We start from the raw sequence: 19,252 nt of genomic DNA, 5'->3' as shown, positions 1-19,252 counted from the left end.
CTTTCCCTAGAAGCACTAGAGGCATCTCTTAATTACCTATTAATAGTCAACTCTTAACAAGTAGTTCTAGTTATTTAACATACATCCACAGTACGTTGAACATTTGCAAGGGAGGGCTATTAGGTGTAACTAAGGATATTTCTTCCCTTTTTCTCCCTTCTTTTTATTCTCCCAAAGACAGTTTATTTAGTCCAATTAAATCAGAGGTCAGCTTATTACGAAACAAGATAGTAATGTGTTTGTCAAAGTAAACCTTTTTCTCATTTCTGGAAAGCTGATATTAAGAATTATCAAGCCATATAGGTGCATTGTATTTGATTTTCTTACAGGTAAAGGTAGTGGTATTTGATAAAACTGGAACCATTACCCATGGAACCCCAGTAGTGAATCAAGTAAAGGTTCTAGTGGAAAGTAACAGAATGTCATGCAATAAGATCCTGGCCATTGTGGGAACTGCTGAAAGTAACAGTGAACACCCTCTAGGAGCAGCAATAACCAAATACTGCAAGCAGGTACAATTTTTCCCTTGTTTATTCATGATTTACATATATATATTTGGTATGAAGCTAGAGAGACTCGTGTTTTCTCATTTTATTTTGTATGTCTTAATTTCTTCATGCAGGAAAGTATAAAGATGAAAACAAAAATTAACTATAACCCTACCACACATAACCCTAGTCAACTAAAAAATTAATATAGAAGTAATACATATTTATGGTAGGAAAATTCAGATAGTTCAGCATTACATAACAAAAAAGGAAAACCTCATTCCCTGCCCCCTTCCATAATTCCTCTCTCCAAAGTTTAACAAGTATTAACCTCTTAACAGTCTTTTTAAATAACAGCTTTATTGAGGTAAAATTCACATACCATAAAGTTCACCCTTGTAAAGTTACAATTCAATAATTTTTAGTATATTCACAAAAGTGTGCATCTGTTAACCATTTTTAGTTCATATACCAGCATTTATTATTTTTTAAACTTTACATAGAAAGGTGATACAATGACCAATCTTTGGTACCTTTTAAAAAGACTTTATTAAATGATTTTTCCATATCAGGACATATAGTCTGCCTCATTGTTTTTAATGACTATATTGTATTCTATTGTATGATTGGTTTTTTGGCTCTTACAGTGTACAGTTAACATCCTTGTCAGCTTTTGCACATTTATCTCTAATGTTCAATGCCTATCAATGCAACTGCTAGATCAAAGGATACATGCTGTTAAATTCTGATGAATATTACCAATGCTCAAATGACAAATATTATCAACACCCACACAAAAAGGTGTACCAGTTTATATTTTCACGAGAAGTTGAATGCCCATTTCCCCGCATTCTCACCAACAGTTTATTTTTTCCAATTCAATAAGTAAAAAATATTTATTCATTGATGGTTTACTTTGCATTTTTTAATTATGAATAAGGTTGAGCATCTTTTCACATGTGTATTGGCCATTTGAATTTCTTTTTCTATACCCTGTTTGCTTGTATCCTTTGCCTATTTTTTCATAAGATTGTTTACCTTTTTCTCATTGATTTGCATAAGTTCTTTGTAAATTATCTCACATAGTTTTTCAGTTAGAACATGGCAGTTTCACCATTGGTGTTGCCATTTCTTTATTTGTTCTTTCCTTTTTACCTATTAACTATTACTGACCTGGCTTCTTTACACCCAAATCAAATAACAGAGAGGATGAAGATATAAAGAGACAGGAAACAGTGATGGTCACCAGAATTCTTTGGCTCACTAAGGACACAGAATCATACTAGAGAGACCCTCTGGTAACTGAAGGCCCTGTTCTTTGTTACCCTTTTCCTTGTACTGAATAGAAAATCTGACTTGAAAATAGAATTAAATATGTAACTTGTAATTCTCTACTGGAAGGGACAGAGGAAATTGATAAACCTTCCACATTTTCTTTCCTTAAAGTTGGTATAAATCTTATAAAGTGGGATTTAAAATAAGTATTGTGAGGTTCTCCTCTAACTTTGAACATTATACACAATGCTCTATTCCTTCGTCCTTATCAAAAACCCACTGTCAAATAGGCAATGATAAGTGACAGTTGTTTTTTTGTTTTTGGGGGTTTTTTTTGCGGTACGCGGGCCTCTCACTGTTGTGGCCTCTCCCGTTGCGGAGCACAGGCTCTGGATGCACAGGCTCAGCGACCACGGCTCACGGGCCCAGCCGCTCCGCGGCATATGGGATCTTCCTGGACCGGGGCATGAACCCGTGTCCCCTGCATCGGCAGGCGGACTCTCAACCACTGCGCCATCAGGGAAGCCCTGACAGTTTTATTCTAAACATTCAGAATTAACCAGGCATGTAGATTGTGTCTGAACATTTAGAATTAACCAGTAGTAATCTTTGATCTTGCTAATGAGGACCTTGGATTATTAGAACAGCAGAGGAAATCCTTCTGTTTCTATCCGTTAGGAGCTGGACACTGAAACCTTGGGTACCTGCATAGATTTCCAGGTTGTGCCAGGCTGTGGTATTAGCTGTAAAGTCACCAATATCGAAGGCTTGCTACACAAGGATAACTGGAAGATAGAGGAAAATAATATTAAAAATGCATCCCTGGTTCAAATAGATACAAGTAATGAACAGTCATCAACTTCATCTTCCATGATTATTGATGCCCAGCTCTCAAGTAAGCTAATTTTCTTTGTAGTACCAATTATGGGACAGTTATTAACAGATGTCTAACTTTATAATCTGAACTGTTATATAAGAAACAAGATTTGTGTCATGGTTTCATTTTCGTAAATCAGTTTCACTGTAGGCCTTCTAATTATTTTACTCAGTTACTCAAGAACATTTTTCAGCTGTGCTCCTTGATTACAGTAGAGGGTGATAAAGTCTAGCCTTAGCTGATCTTCCATCTTTTAGTTCAGCTTTCTTTCTTTTATTTCTCACCACAGCTGCTCCAAACCTTTTGTATCCTTCACAAGCTCCTATGGCCTTCCCCCTAGTTCCCTAAGTAAATTGTCCTGCTTATTTTTCACACAGAAAATTAAGGTTCTCAGACATGTGTTCTTTCAGGTTTTTTTGCTCAGAATGTTTCCTTTTTCAGGGAAGGAAGTATCCCTCATCTTGCCTAATGAATCCCCTCATCTTTGCCCTAGATCCCACCTTCTCTTGATTCCTCAGGAACCTCATGCTCTGTTATGTCCCCTTGCTTCTTTTTTTTCCAACGCACTGTCATAGCTCCTTCTCCTAAACATATAAACATTTCTTCCATCAAAATCACTGTATTCCCATCTAGATTTTATCCTACCTGTCTTTCTTTTCCTTAATATCCAAGCTTCTAGAAAGAGTAGTCTAGGCTGGCTGAATTCACTTCTTCACTGCACAGTTTGGCTTCTGCCCCATCCATACTAGTGAAACTGTTTTAAGTCCACTGGTGATCCCATTTAGTCCCCTCTCCAGTGGTCACTTTTCAGTCGTCATTGCTGTATGACCTCGCTAAGGCATTTGACAATGTTGACCATTTCTTCTTTCCTAAAATGTTTTTCTCCCTTGATTCCATGACCCTGCTTTCTCTAGATTCTCCTCTCACCTACCTGGCTGTTCTTTCTAATCCTCTTCTAATTCCTCTTTTCTCCTGCTCTCACATGTTGGGTGTCCTCAGAGTTTTGTTCTTTGTCTTTTGTTCATTTTACATACTCTCTCTCTACAGTCTTTTTTTAAAATTTTTATTTATTTTTTGGCTGTGTTGTGTCTTCGTTGCTGTGCACTGGCTTTCTCTAGTTGCAGCAACCGGGGGCTACTCTTCGTTGTGGTACACAGGCTTCTCATTGCGGTGGCTTCTCTTTGCTGCAGAGCACGGGCTCTAGGCATGTGAGCTTCAGTAGTTGTGGCTCACAGGCTCCAGAGGGCAGGCTCAGTAGTTGTGGCGCACAGGCTTAGTTGCTCCACGGCATGTGGGATCTTCCCGGACCAGGGCTCGAACCCATGTCCCCTGCATTGGCAGGCGGATTCCCAACCACTGCACCACCAGGGAAGTCCTCTCTGTACAGTCTTGTTCATGCTTATCACTTATTCTACCACCTGTAGGTTTCCACTGCCCCTCTAAAATCCATATCTGCAGCCAAGGCCAGTTTCCCGAGTTTCCTGTTGGTCTATCCATTTGACCAAAAACATGCTATACATACCTAAGTGTGCCAGCACCCCCCTACCCATCTGTGCTTGAGTAATTTTTCTAACATGCAAACCTGAGTATATCACTTTCTGACTAATACCTTTTATTGCAGTGGTTTACAACCTATTTTTGAATCATGAACCTTTGGAGGAAGGTGGTAAAAGCTATGCCCACCACTCAGAAAACTTCTGTTTTGGACGTTTGTATGTATCCAAAAGCCCCTCCATGGAAATCTGTTAAGGACCCTGGCTTTACAGGCTCTCCATCTCCGACAGGACAGAGTCCAGTCTCTGTGGATTTTGTTCAAGATCTGTTCCCCATGATACATCTCCTGCCTGCCTGCACCACCCATCTTGTCTTTTTCCACTGTCACCCATGTACACTGTGTTTTGTCCATATGGAACTACTTAGAGTTTCTCCTTACATCGTGTCATTTCATGCTCATTAGATCACCTCATTTGCTATTTTCTCATCTTTGAAGACTTAGTTCACATCTCTCTTTAGTGAAGCCTTCACTGACTGACATACATAGGCAGAGATATTTGCTCTTCTTTTTTAGTCATAACTGTACTTAATCTCTAGATGTGCTAGGCACACTGCATGAGAATTCTTTATTTACCTGCCTGTTTCTACTAAATTGTGATTTCTTTATTATCTGTTTGTGAACTCACAGTATCAAGCACACTGACACACAGTAATTTCATTCACCTGACAGGTTTTATTAAGCACTGTTCAAGACACTAAAGAATCAGCAGTGAGCAGAATAGACGAAGTCCCTATGTCATGGAGTTTACATTCCTGGTGGGAGAACACAAGACAGTGAGCAAATAAATAAGCAAATATAGTCTGTCTGATGGAGACAGTGCTGTGAAGAAAATGAAGAAGGGCAAGAGCTATAAGGAATTCTGGGAGTAGCAGGTCCTGTTGATATAGGCTGGTCAGGGTAGGCCTCATTGAGAAGATGGTGTTTGAGCAGAAACCTGAGGAGGGGGAGGGAAAAAGTTATGTGAATATCTGTGATGAGAGCATTCCAGGAAGGAGGAATGTTAAGTACAAAAGCCTTGAGTCAGGAGTATGCTTGACTAGTTTAAGGAACAAAGTGGCCAGAACAGAGTAAATGAATGGGAAGGAGGTAAGGGATGAGGTAAGGACATTGAAAGGACTTTGGTTTTTACCCTGAGATGGAAAGCCATTAGAGAGTTTTGAGCATAGGAGTGACAGAATCTGACTTAATGTTTAAAAAGTATTATTTGGGCTGCTCTGGGAAAAATACACTGTTGCAGGGGGTAGGGGGAAGGGCAGAAGCAGGGAGATAAGTTAGTGGGCTATTGCCATAATCCAGGTGAAAGATAATGGTGGCTTGGACCAGTGTAATAACAGTAGAGGCCGTTAAGAAGTGGTCAAATTCTGGACATATCTTTTTTTTTTGGCTGCGTGACATGTCTTGTGGGATTTTAGTCCCTGACCAGGAATCGAACCCATGCTCCCTGCAACAGAAGCTTGGAGTCCTAACCACTGGACCACCAGGGAATTCCCCTGGATGTGAGCTGGCTGACAGATCTCACAGATTGGAAATGGGGAATTAGGTCAAAGTTTGTGGCCTAAGCAATTTAGAAGGATGGAGTTACCGTTTAAACAAGATGGAGAAGATCACAGGAGGGGCAATATTGAGGAAAAGTGATCAAGAGATCAGTTTTTGATATGTTAAGTTTGAGTGCCTGTTAGGTATTCAAGTGGAGATGTCGTATAAATGGAACTATCAAGGAGGCAGGTGGCTGCACAAGTCTGGAGTTCCAAGGAAACAAACTGGGTTGGAGATGTAGACTTGGGAGTCATCCGCTTATAGATCTGTGCTGGCCAATATGGTAGCCACTAGTTATGTGTGACTTTTTAATTTATTTATTTTTATTTATTTATTTTTTTTAACATCTTTATTGGGGTATAATTGCTTTACAATGGTGTGTTAGTTTCTGCTTTATAACAGAGTGAGTCAGTTATACATATATATATGTTCCCATATCTCTTCCCTCTTTGTCTCCCTCCCTCCCACCCTCCCTATCCCACCCCTCCAGACAGCCACAAAGAACCGAGCCGGTTTCCCTGTGCCATGCGGCTGCTTCCCACTGGCTATCTACCTTACGTTTGTTAGTATATATATGTCCATGTCTCTCTCTCGCCCTAACACACCTCACCCTTCCCCCTCCCCATATCCTCAAGTCTGTTCTCCAGTAGGTCTCTGTCTTTATTCCTGTTTTACCCCTAGGTTCTTCATAACATTTTTTTTTCTTAAATTCCATATATATGTGTTAGCATACGGTATTTGTCCTTCTCTTTCTGACTTACTTCACTCCGTATGACAGACTCTAGATCTATCCACCTCATTACAAATAGCTCAATTTCGTTTCTTTTTATGGCTGAGTAATATTCCATTGTATATATGTGCCACATCTTCTTTATCCATTCATCCGACGGCGGGCACTTAGGTTGTTTCCATCTCCGGGCTATTGTAAATAGAGCTGCAATGAACATTTTGGTACATGACTCTTTCTGAATTCTGGTTTCCTCAGGGTATATACCTAGTAGTGGGATTGCTGGGTCATATGGTAGTTCTATTTGTAGTTTTTTAAGGAACCTCCATACTGTTCTCCATAGTGGCTGAACCAATTCACATTCCCACCAGCAGTGCAAGAGTGTTCCCTTTTCTCCACACCCTCTCCAGCATTTATTGTTTCTAGATTTTTTGATGATGGCCATTCTGACTGGTGTGAGATGATATCTCATTGTAGTTTTGATTTGCATTTCTCTAATGATTAATGATGTTGAGCATTCTTTCATGTGTTTGTTGGCAGTCTGTATATCTTCTTTGGAGAAATGTCTATTTAGGTCTTCTGCCCATTTTTGGATTGGGTTGTTTATTTTTTTGTTATTGAGCTGCATGAGCTGCCTGTAAATTTTAGAGATTAATCCTTTGTCAGTTGATTCATTTGCAAATATTTTCTCCCATTCTGAGGGCTGTCTTTTGGTCTTGTTTATGGTTTCCTTTGCTGTGCAAAAGCTTTGAAGTTTCATTAGGTCCCATTTGTTTATTTTTGTTTTTATCTCCATTACTCTAGGAGATGGGTCAAGAAGGATCTTGCTGTGATTTATGTCATAGAGTGTTCTGCCTATGTTTTCCTCTAAGAGTTTGATAGTTTCTGGCCTTACATTTAGGTCTTTAATCCATTTTGAGCTTATTTTTGTGTATGGTGTTAGGGAGTGATCTAATCTCATACTTTTACATGTACCTATCCAATTTTCCCAGCACCACTTATTGAAGAGGCTGTCCTTTCTCCACTGTATATTCCTGCCACCTTTATCAAAGATAAGGTGACCATATGTGCATGGGTTTATCTCTGGGCTTTCTATCCTATTCCATTGATCTATCTTTCTGTTTTTGTGCCAGTACCATACTGTCTTGATTACTGTAGCTTTGTAGTATAGTCTGAAGTCAGGCAGCCTGATTCCTCCAGCTCCATTTTTTGTTCTCAAGATTGCTTTGGCTATTCGGGGTCTTTTGTGTTTCCATACAAATTGTGAAATTTTTTGTTCTAGTTCTGTGAAAAATGCCAGTGGTAGTTTGATAGGGATTGCATTGAATCTATAGATTGCTTTGGGAAGTAGAGTCATTTTCACAATGTTGATTCTTCCAATCCAAGAACATGGTATATCTCTCCATCTGTTTGTATCATCTTTAATTTCTTTCATCAGTGTCTTATAATTTTCTGCATACAGGTCTTTTGTCTCCTTAGGTAGGTTTATTCCTAGATATTTTATTCTTTTTGTTGCAATGGTAAATGGGAGTGTTTTCTTGATTTCACTTTCAGATTTTTCATCATTAGTATATAGGAATGCCAGAGATTTCTGTGCATTAATTTTGTATCCTGCTACTTTACCAAATTCATTGATTAGCTCTAGTAGTTTTCTGGTAGCATCTTTAGGATTCTCTATGTATAGTATCATGTCATCTGCAAACAGTGACAGCTTTACTTCTTCTTTTCCGATTTGGATTCCTTTTATTTCCTTTTCTTCTCTGATTGCTGTGGCTAAAACTTCCAAAACTATGTTGAATAAGAGTGGTGAGAGTGGGCAACCTTGTCTTGTTCCTGACCTTAGTGGAAATGCTTTCAGTTTTTCGCCATTGAGGATGATGTTGGCTGTGGGCTTGTCATATACGGCCTTTATTATATTGAGGAAAGTTCCCTCTACACCTACTTTCTGCAGGGTTTTTATCATAAATGGGTGTTGAATTTTGTCAAAAGCTTTCTCTGCATCTATTGAGATGATCATATGGTTTTTCTCCTTCAATTTGTTAATATGGTTAATCACATTGATAGATTTGCGTATATTGAAGAATCCTTGCATTCCTGGAATAAACCCCACTTGATCATGGTGTATGATCCTTTTAATGTGCTGTTGGATTCTGTTTGCTAGTATTTTGTTGAGGATTTTTGCATCTATGTTCATCAGTGATATTGGCCTGTAGTTTTCTTTCTTTGTGACATCCTTGTCTGGTTTTGGTATCAAGGTGATGGTGGCCTCGTAGAATGAGTTTGGGAGTGTTCCTCCCTCTGCTATATTTTGGAAGAGTTTGAGAAGAATAGGTGTTAGCTCTTCTCTAAATGTTTGATAGAATTCGCCTGTGAAGCCATCTGGTCCTGGGCTTTTGTTTGTTGGAAGATTTTTAATCACAGTTTCAATTTCAGTGTTTGTGATTGGTCTGTTCATATTTTCTATTTCTTCCTGATTCAGTCTTGGCAGTTTGTGCATTTCTAAGAATTTGTCCATTTCTTCCAGATTGTCCATTTTATTGGCATAGAGTTGCTTGTAGTAATCCCTCATGATTTTTTGTATTTCTGCAGTGTCAGTTGTTACTTCTCCTTTTTCATTTCTGATTCTATTGATTTGAGTCTTCTCCCTTATTTTCTTGATGAGTCTGGCTAATGGTTTATCAATTTTGTTAATCTTCTCAAAGAACCAGCTTTTAGTTTTATTGATCTTTGCTATTGTTTCCTTCATTTCTTTTTCATTTATTTCTGATCTGATTTTTATGATTTCTTTCCTTCTGCTAACTCTGGGGTTTTTTTGTTCTTCTTTCTCTAATTGCTTGAGGTGCAAGGTTAGGTTGTTTATTCGAGATGTTTCCTGCTTCTTAAGGTGGGCTTGTATTGCTATAAACTTCCCTCTTAGAACTGCTTTTGCTGCATCCCATAGGTTTTGGGTCGTTGTATCTCCATTGTCATTTGTTTCTAGGTATTTTTTAATTTCCTCTTTGATTTCTTCAGTGATCACTTCGTTACTAAGTAGTGTATTGTTTAGCCTCCATGTGTTTGTATTTTTTACTGCTCTTTTCCTATAATTGATATCTAATCTCATGGCGTTGTGGTCGGAAAAGATACTTGATATAATTTCAATTTTCTTAAATTTACCAAGGCTTGATTTGTGACCCAAGATATGATCTATCCTGGAGAATGTTCCATGAGCACTTGAGAAAAATGTGTATTCTGTTGTTTTTGGATGGAGTGTCCTATAAATATCAATTAAGTCCATCCTGTTTAATGTATCATTTAAAGCTTGTGTTTCCTTATTTATTTTCATTTTGGATGATCTGTCCATTGGTGAAAGTGGGGTGTTGAAGTCCCCTACTATGAATGTGTTACTGTCGATTTCCCCTTTTATGGCTGCTAGTTTTTGCCTTATGTATTGAGGTGCTCCTATGTTGGGTGCATAAATATTTACAATTGTTATATCTTCTTCTTGGATCGATCCCTTAATCATTATGTAGTGTCCTTCTTTGTCTCTTCTGATAGTCCTTATTTTAAAGTCTATTTTGTCTGATATGAGAATTGCTACTCCAGCTTTCTTTTGGTTTCCATTTGCATGGAATATCTTTTTCCATCCCCTTACTTTCAGTCTGTATGTGTCTCTAGGTCTGAAGTGGGTCTCTTGTAGACAGCATATATATGGGTCTTGTTTTTGTATCCATTCAGCCAATCTGTGTCTTTTGGTGGGAGCATTTAGTCCATTTACATTTAAGGTAATTATCGATATGTATGTTCCTATTCCCATTTTCTAAATTGTTTTGGGTTCGTTATTATAGGACTTTTCCTTCTCTTGTGTTTTTGTCTAGAGAAGTTCCTTTAGCATTTGTTGTAAAGCTGGTTTGGTGGTGCTGAACTCTCTCAGCTTTTGCTTGTCTGTAAAGGTTTTAATTTCTCCATCAAATCTGAATGAGATCCTTGCTGGGTAGAGTAATCTTGGTTGCAGGTTTTTCTCCTTCATCACTTTCAGTATGTCCTGCCACTCCCTTCTGGCTTGTAGAGTTTCTGCTGAGAGATCAGCTGTTAACCTTATGGGGATTCCCTTGTGTGTTATTTGTTGTTTTTCCCTTGCTGCTTTTAATATGCTTTCTTTGTATTTAGTTTTTGACAGTTTGATTAATATGTGTCTTGGCGTATTTCTCCTTGAATTTATCCTGTATGGGACTCTCTGTGCTTCCTGGACTTGATTAACGATTTCCTTTCCCATATTAGGGAAGTTTTCAACTATAATCTCTTCAAATATTTTCTCAGTCCCTTTCTTTTTCTCTTCTTCTTCTGGAACCCCTATAATTCGAATGTTGGTGCGTTTAATGTTGTCCCAGAGGTCTCTGAGACTGTCCTCAGTTCTTTTCATTCTTTTTTCTTTATTCTGCTCTGCAGTAGTTATTTCCACTATTTTATCTTCCAGGTCACTTATCCGTTCTTCTGCCTCATTTATTCTGCTATTGATCCCATCTAGAGTATTTTTCATTTCATTTATTGTGTTGTTCATCATTGTCTGTTTCATCTTTATTTCTTCTAGGTCCTTGTTAACTGCTTCTTGCATTTTGTCCATTCTATTTCCAAGATTTTGGATCATCTTTACTATCATTATTCTGAACTCTTTTTCAGGTAGACTGCCTATTTCCTCTTCATTTGTTAGGTCTGGTGGGTTTTTATCCTGCTCCTTCATCTGCTGTGTGTTTTTCTGTCTTCTCATTTTGCTTATCTTACTGTGATTGGGTTCACCTTTTTGCAGGCTGCAAGTTCGTAGCTCCCGTTGTTTTTGATGTCTGTCTCCAGTGGCTAAGGTTGGTTCAGTGCGTTGTGTAGGCTTCCTGGTGGAGGGGACTAGTGGCTGTGTTGTGGTGTATGAGGCTAGATCTTGTCTCTCTAGTGGGCAGGTCCACGTCTGGTGGTGTGTTTTGGGGTGTCTGTGGACTTATTATGATTTTAGGCAGCCTCTCTGCTAGTGGGTGGGGTTGTGTTCCTGTTTTGCTATATGGTTGGCATAGGTTGTCCAGCACTGTAGCTTGCTGGTCGTTGAGCGAAGCTGGGTGCTGGTGTTGAGATGGAGATCTCTGGGAGATTTTCGCCGTTTGATATTATGTGGGGCTGGGAGGTCTCTTCTTGACGAGTGTTCTGAAGTTGGCTCTCCCACCTCAGAGGCAGAGTCCTGACTCCTGGCTGGAGCAGCAAGAGCCTTTCATCCACTCGGCTCAGAATAAAAGGGAGAGAAAGTAGAGAGAATTAGTATAAGTAGGAGGAAATAGGAAAGAAAGAAAGAAAGAAAGAAAGAGAGGAGGGAAGGAAGGAAGGAGGGAAGGAAGAAAGAAAGAAAGAAGAAAAGAAAGGAAGAAGGCAAGAAGGAAAGAAAGGAGGGAGGGAGGGAGGAGGGAAGGAAGGAAGGAATGAGGGAAGGAAGGAAAAAATACAGAAAGAAAGAAGATACAGTAAAATAAAATAAAGTATAATAAAGTTATTGAATTAAAAAAATAATTATTTAGAGGAAAAAAAAAAGGGAAGGATAGAACCTTAGGACAAATGGTGGAAGCAAAGTTATAGAGACAAAATCTTACATAGAAGCATACACATATACCCTCACAAAAAGAGGTAAAGTGGAAAAAATCATAAAACTTGCTCTCCAAGTCCACCTCCTCAATTTGGGACGATTCGTTGTCTCAAAAAGGGAAGGAAGGAAGGAAAGATAGAAAGAAGGTAAAGTATAACAGAGTTCTTTAAATTAAAATTAATTATTAAGAAAAAAATTAAAAAAAAAAATGGTCGGATAGAACGCTGGGACAAATGGTGGAAGCAAACCTATACAGACAAGATCTCACACAGAAGCATACACATACACATTCACAAAAAGAGGAAAAGGGGAAAAAATCATAGATCTTGCTCTAGAAGTCCGCCTCCTCAATTTGGGATGATTCGCTGTCTATTCATGTATTCCACAGAGGCAGGGTACATCAAATTGATTGTGTAGCTTTAATCCGCTGTTTCTGAGGCTGCTGGGAGAGATTTCCCTTTTTCTTCTTTGTTCTCACAGCTCACAGGGGCTCAGCTTTCGACTTGGCCCTGCCTCTGCGTGTAGGTCGCTGGAGGGCGTCTGCTTTTTGCTCAGACAGGACGGCGTTAAAGGAGCCGCTGACTCGGGGGCTCTGGCGCTCTCAGGGCAGCAGCAGCCTTAGCGTCTCCTGCCCGTCTCTGGTTTCCGAGCTTTTCTCGCGCCCGTCTCTGGAGCTCCTTTAGGCAGCGCTCTTAAAACCCCTCTCCTCGCGCCCCAGGAAACACAGAGGCAAGAAAAGGTCTCTTGCCTCTTGGGTAGGTCCAGACTTTTCCCCGGACTCCCTCCCGGCTAGCCGTGGCGCACTAACCCCTTCGGGCTATGTTCAAGCCGCCAACCCCAGTCCTCTCCCTGAGCTCCGACCGAAACCGAAACCGAGCCTCAGCTCGCAGCCCCGCCCGCCCCCGGCGGGTGAGCACACGAGCCTCTCGGGCTGGTGAGCGCCGGTCGGCGCCGATCCTCTGTGCGGGAATCTCTCCGCTTTGCCCTCCGCGCCCCTGTTGCTGTGCTGTCCTCCGCGGCTCCGAAGCTCCCCGCTCCGCCTCCCGCAATCTCTGCCCGCGAAGGGGCTCCTAGTGTGTGGAGACCTTTCCTCCTTCACGGCTCCCTCCCACTGGTGCAGGTACCGTCCTTATCCTTTTGTCTCTGTTTATTCTTTTTTCTCTTGCCCTACCCAGGTACGTGGGGAGTTTCTTGCCTTTTGGGAGGTCTGAGGTCTCCTGCCAGCGTTCAGTAGGTGTTCTGTAGGAGTTGCTCCACGTGTAGATGTATTTCTGGTGTATCTGTGGGGAGGAAGGTGATCTCTGCGTCTTACTCCTCCGCCATCTTGGAAAGAGTCTCTGACTTTTTAATTTAAATTAATTAAAATTTAATTTAATTTAAAATTCAGCCCTTCAGCCATACTAGTCACATTTCAGTGCTCAATAGCCGCATGTTGTTAGTGCTACTGTATTAAACAGAGCAGATGTACAACATTTCCATCATCACAGAAAGTTCTGTTGGACAGCGCTGATATAGATGGTATTTAAAGCCATGAGACTGGATAAAATCATCAAGGAGTTGGGAATTCCCTTGTGGTCCAGTGGTTAGGGCTTGGTGCTTTCACTGCCATGGGCCTGGGTTGCATCCCTGGTCGGGGAACTAAGTTACCACAAGCCGCGAGGTGTGGCCAAAAGGAAAAAAAAAATCATCATGGAGTGAGAGTAGATAGAGGGGGAATGAGATTAAACTTGAAGAGGTTTAAGGACTGAGCCCTGCAACACTACAAATTAAGAGGTCAGGGAGATGAGGAAGGATCATCAAAGAAGACAGAAGAAGTGGTGAGTGAGGAAGTAGCTCATAAGAATGTGGTGATCTAGAAGCCAAATGAAGAAAGTATTTCAAGGCGGGAATGATCAACTGTGTTAAAATGCTGCTAATAGGGCAAGTAAGATGAGGACGAAGAATTACCCATTAGATTTATTAAAGATCACTGGTGTACTGTATGAACAATTCTTTGGAGTAACAGAGACAAAAGCTGTATTTGAGTGGGTTCACAAGAGAATGGGAAGGTATGAATTGGAGGGCAGCTGATAGAGACAACACTTTTGAGAAGTTTTGCTATGAACAGAAGCGGAGAAATGGGGTAGTAGCTAGAGAGGTAAATGAGATCAAGAGAGGGTTGTTTCATTTTCTTTTTTAAAGATAGGACTATGTACAGCAGAAATAGAAAATATGATTATGCAGGAGAGAGAGGGGAGAATTGTTGGAGAGATGTTCTAAAATAGGCAAAGGGGGAATTCCCTGGTGGGCCAGTGGTTAAGACTCCGCGCTCCCGATGCAGGGGGCCTGGGCTCGATCCCTGGTCAGGGAACTAGATCCCGCATGCTGCAACTAAGAGCCCTCATGCCACAACTAAAGATCCTGCATTCTGCAACTAAAGATTCTGCGTGCTGCAATGAAGATCCTGTGTGCTGCAACTAAGACCCGGCACAGCCAAATAAATAAATATAAAATAGGCAAAGGAGGGGTATCTAGTACGCAAGTGGAGAAGTTGCCCTTAAATAGGAGTAGGGGCCATTTATAATAACAGAAGAGAGGCTAGATCAGTATGTACACAGGCACAGGCAGTTGGGTAGATGTGGCAATAAGAGCTTGTGGAAGTTCTCTTCTGATTGCTTTTATTTTCTTCCTGAAGTAGGAAGCAGAGTCATCATCTGGTATGAGAATGGGAGAAGAGAAGGTATAAAGTAGCCATCTAGAAGGAATGGAGAATGAATGGACTAGGGAAATGTAGTAGGGGCCCACTTAAAGTTAGTGGTCACACATTTAAAATGAGACATCAGTATGGTTGTGTGTTCTTGTCACACACTAAGGGCCCACTTAAAGTTAGTGGTCACACATTTAAAATGAGACATCAGTATGGTTGTGTGTTCTTGTCCAACACTGATGGTTGAACTGATGCACAATAAATATTTTTAATTTAATTCAGTTGCTATGGAAGATCATAAGGAAGGGTCACATGGAAAGCGTCACCAAGAAAGTAACGTTTGAACTGGCTCTTAAAGAAAATATATGGTGCAGTTTGGTATTTGAAGGGGGGCGGGATGAGGACCTCCAGGTGGTCCTCACTCCTCATGTGCAAAGGCCCAGAGGCATGGAAGAGCAGAGTATGTTCCTTGAACATTTGGAAATCACTGTTGTAGGCTGTTTTCTACCAAAAAACCAACGTAGTGACTGTGCAAGATTAGAGAGGAAGACTGTCCTTAAAGGGTTGTTATAAATATTAAACAAGTTCACTAAATGTCATTTCTGTACTTTCTTCAGATGCTCTTAATGCTCAGCAGTACAAAGTTCTTATTGGTAACCGGGAGTGGATGATTAGAAATGGTCTTGTCATTAATAACGATGTAAACGATTCCATGACTGAACATGAGAGAAAAGGTCGGACTGCTGTATTGGTAGCAGTTGATGGTAAGGTTTTCCTTAAGTACACTATGACTCAGTGTCATGATTTCACTTGTTTTCTGTGTATTTTTGAGAGACATCTGAACTATGAGGGTTATTCAAAAGCAGCCTGAATGCAAAGTAAAAATGTCAGCAATACATAATTGTTACTGATTAATTTAAAATTCTCTTGCATTTGCCTGGCTTTGTTATTTTCCTCCGTAGCCTGTGGTTTTAAAAAAAGCTAATCAAGGATTTTTTTTAAACCTAAAAGTAACATTATAGCAAAGTAAAAGAATATTCATAATCTCATCATCTAAACACAATGTCAGTTTTAATTGACATTTCTGGATATATATTCATACACATCACACAGAATTACAATATTAGTACATATACTGTTTATAAATGGGTGCATTTTATTGTATGTAAATTTTACCTCAAAGTTGAATAAAAATTTAAAATTCCTTGTACACATACTGTTTTATTTTGTCCTATTTTATTTAATAGTAAATATTTCCAATCGTATTTTAATGTGGCACCATTTGTCATACTTATACACTATGACTAACTTAATCATTCCCCTGTTGGAAATTTAAGCTACTCCTAATATTTTATTATTGTAAGTAACACCACAGTAAACATCTTTGAGGTTTTAGGTATTTTGTTAAATTATTTCTTAGGGTACATTTCTAGCTGTGAGATTAATTAGTCAATATTTATAATCCTTGCTAAGTATGAAGGCAGTATCCTACTATGGCCTTTTTAGGCCCAGGAAGAAGCAGAAAATACCATTTATTTTTGTTTTTAAAATAGCTACTTGTAGTGATTTTTTTCCCAGTATAAAATGCCAGTTTTGTTTCCATCCACCCCTTCACCTTAAAAAGGGTGAAGTATGAGTTTTCAGTTTCATTTGCCTTTAAATTAGCTAAAGTGTTTGGGGCTATTGGCCAATACTTCTCTAAAGAAAGAAAGTAAGTCTTTTAGTATCCAGTAAAGTCTCTTCAGTTTCCTATCATTACCTTCATTAGTAAGCCCTACCTCACTCTGAAATTTTCACAACCAAGTATGGAGGCTTGTTGCAGGGTTTGTGGTATAAAGTCTATGTGGTCTTGGAGATATTTTGAGTTAAGCCAAGTCCTGAACAACTTCACTTAACAAAATTCATTTCTTTCTGAAATTTTAAGTCAGAATATTATTCTGCTTTCACCATATTCCAAATTCTATCTTCTGGTGCTCCTATATTAGATGAGCTGTGCGGCTTGGTAGCTATCGCTGATACAGTGAAGCCTGAAGCAGAATTGGCAGTCCATATTCTGAAATCTATGGGCTTAGAAGTAGTTCTGATGACTGGAGACAACAGTAAAACAGCTAGATCTATTGCTTCTCAGGTAATGGATTTACTTAGTTGTTGGGGTGGGAGTATGTGGTAACTTCTCATTCTTCACATACATTTCCTTTCTTGCCTTCAGCTGCTAAAGAAGTCATTTAACTATTATTTTCATTATCCCCGAGTAGCCATATCTGGTTCCTTAAAGAAAAATTGGCACACTATGCAGGAAGGACTTTGGGTTTTGTCTGGAACTGTTATAAGTAAAAAGCTATTTGCTTAGTTCATGGGATGCTTGAGTGACATTGTACACAGTTTCTGTTGATGCTTCCTTTGAAATGTTGCTGATAGTCTCCACTGGTGCTGCCAGCCTAAGCCAGGCTCTCATCCTCTCATGCCTAAAGTACAGCAGTAGCTCCACGCACGTTCCTCTCTAGTCCATCCTGGATACCACTGAGAACCATCTTCCATAGCATTCTTCTACTACTCACCCCGACATTTGCCTTCCCTCTAAAACTTTTCTCATATTAGTCTTTTCTATTTTGCAATGCCTTCTCCCCTCTTCTATTAAATAATAAAGATAATATATAAATACATTCTTGTATAAAAAATACAGAAGGCTATAAAGTAGAACGTTTAAGTCACCATTTTCCCAAGCCTCCCTGTCCAGCCCTACCCCCTTACACTTTTTCATATGCTTATATGTTCATATACAGATGTATAGTTCTGGTACTTTGAACATAAATTGGATCATTTTTGTACAACTTGTTCAGCAGTTTGCTTTCTTTCAGATAGCAATATATATGCCTTGGAGCTTTGTCCATGTCTGAACATATAAAGTTATTTCATTCTTTCTACATCATTGCATTGAATTCCATAGTACGGATGCGTCACAATGTACTTAACCATTCCTCTAATAAAAAAAAATAATTTATGTGGTTTTGAAAATTTTGTTTTACAAATAAGGCAGTAATATACATCCTTGGACATACTTATTCTTATACATGTACAGGTATGTCCAAAATATAGCTAGGGGTGGAATTGCTGAACCAAATGACATGCACACTTTGATAGATGCTGCCAAATACCCTCCAAAAAGACAGTACCAACTTACACATCCACCAACAGTATATAAGAGAGCTCATTTCCCCATATCCTTACTATCCCTGGATATTATTAGTCTCTTACAATTTGGACATTTGGTAGGTGGAAACTGATGGCTCATCATTGCCAAGTTATATTTCAGGTACTCAGTAATATTTCTTGAAATGAATGGAGTTTACTTTTGCCCATGTAGGTTGGCATTACTAAGGTGTTTGCTGAAGTTCTACCTTCCCACAAGGTTGCTAAGGTGAAGCAACTCCAAGAGGAGGGGAACTGGGTAGCAATGGTAGGAGATGGAATCAATGACTCCCCAGCTCTGGCGATGGCTAATGTTGGAATTGCCATTGGCACAGGCACAGACGTAGCCATTGAAGCAGCCGATGTGGTTTTGATACGGGTAAGTCCTATGGTCTGACCTTTGAGGAGTGTGAGACTGCTCTACATGGTCAGGGATAGTGTCGTATATTGAACAAAATGATTGTGCCCTTCGAATTCCCATGCTCCTAGCCATTGAGACTGGGAGAGTTCAAGATGGAAGTATGAGAAGTCTTAGTAATTACTTCCAGACTTTCTCATTTCAGCGAAGCAAATGAGAATGACAAGCTTCTAAAGTGAAGCATTAGATTTGGGAATATACGTATAATACTCTTATCTTCAACAAATACTTGCTGAGGTTATTTTAGTGGGATTTAGTCCCTGTACCAGCATGCAACCCTAAAAGTATTTTCAGAACCCTGAGAAAAATTCCTGAAAAACCCCTTCCAAGACAGCCTCAAATTTTTAGCAATATCTCAGATTTGTAGTTAATTCACATATTACCGTAAGGTACACATCATCTTCAGTATACACAGTATCAAATACAAGTTACTGGTCAAGTTACAGTCTCTTGCTAATATCACAAATATTTCTGTTCTCAGAATGATCTTCTGGATGTAGTGGCAAGTATTGATTTATCAAGGAAGACAGTCAAGAGGATTCGGATAAATTTTGTCTTTGCTCTAATTTATAATCTGATTGGAATTCCCATAGCTGCTGGTATGTGACAGTTAACTTGTATTGCTGTTTTCATGAAGTCGTTAGAGGCCTACCGTATTGGAAGTTTTAGTCTTCTTATTATTAGTTTTGAGCTCAGTTTTATATGTAACCTGATGGTATGGTGAGAGGTAATATTAAAATCAATAATTTAAATTTTCAGCATGTTCATTATGGCCTACAATGTATAAGCCTTCTGATAGGTTTATTTTATTTTTTACCTTATTTTTACCTTCAACTTTGTATTTTGAAATTTTCAAATGTACATAAACAAGGAGAAAAATGATACAATAAAACAATATACCC

General features: G+C 39.4%; 1 protein-coding gene across 2 annotated transcripts in view; it reads left to right on the top strand.

Annotated features, from left to right (window-relative positions):
- The window catches only part of ATP7A (ATPase copper transporting alpha), an 84,844-nt gene that overhangs the window by 63,678 nt on the left and 1,914 nt on the right, over nucleotides 1-19,252 (top strand). For both annotated transcript variants that reach the window (XM_007447351.1, XM_007447350.1), the window contains 6 exons: nucleotides 330-512; nucleotides 2,442-2,658; nucleotides 15,361-15,507; nucleotides 16,729-16,871; nucleotides 18,108-18,311; nucleotides 18,832-18,949. In XM_007447351.1, the coding sequence (XP_007447413.1) occupies nucleotides 330-512; nucleotides 2,442-2,658; nucleotides 15,361-15,507; nucleotides 16,729-16,871; nucleotides 18,108-18,311; nucleotides 18,832-18,949 (1,012 nt within the window). The remainder of the gene's footprint in view (nucleotides 1-329; nucleotides 513-2,441; nucleotides 2,659-15,360; nucleotides 15,508-16,728; nucleotides 16,872-18,107; nucleotides 18,312-18,831; nucleotides 18,950-19,252) is intronic.

This window comes from Lipotes vexillifer, unplaced genomic scaffold, assembly GCF_000442215.2.
Source record: "Lipotes vexillifer unplaced genomic scaffold, Lipotes_vexillifer_v1.1 scaffold945, whole genome shotgun sequence".
NCBI classification, from domain to species: domain Eukaryota; kingdom Metazoa; phylum Chordata; class Mammalia; order Artiodactyla; family Lipotidae; genus Lipotes; species Lipotes vexillifer.
This window is presented reverse-complemented; position numbering and strand designations above follow the sequence as displayed.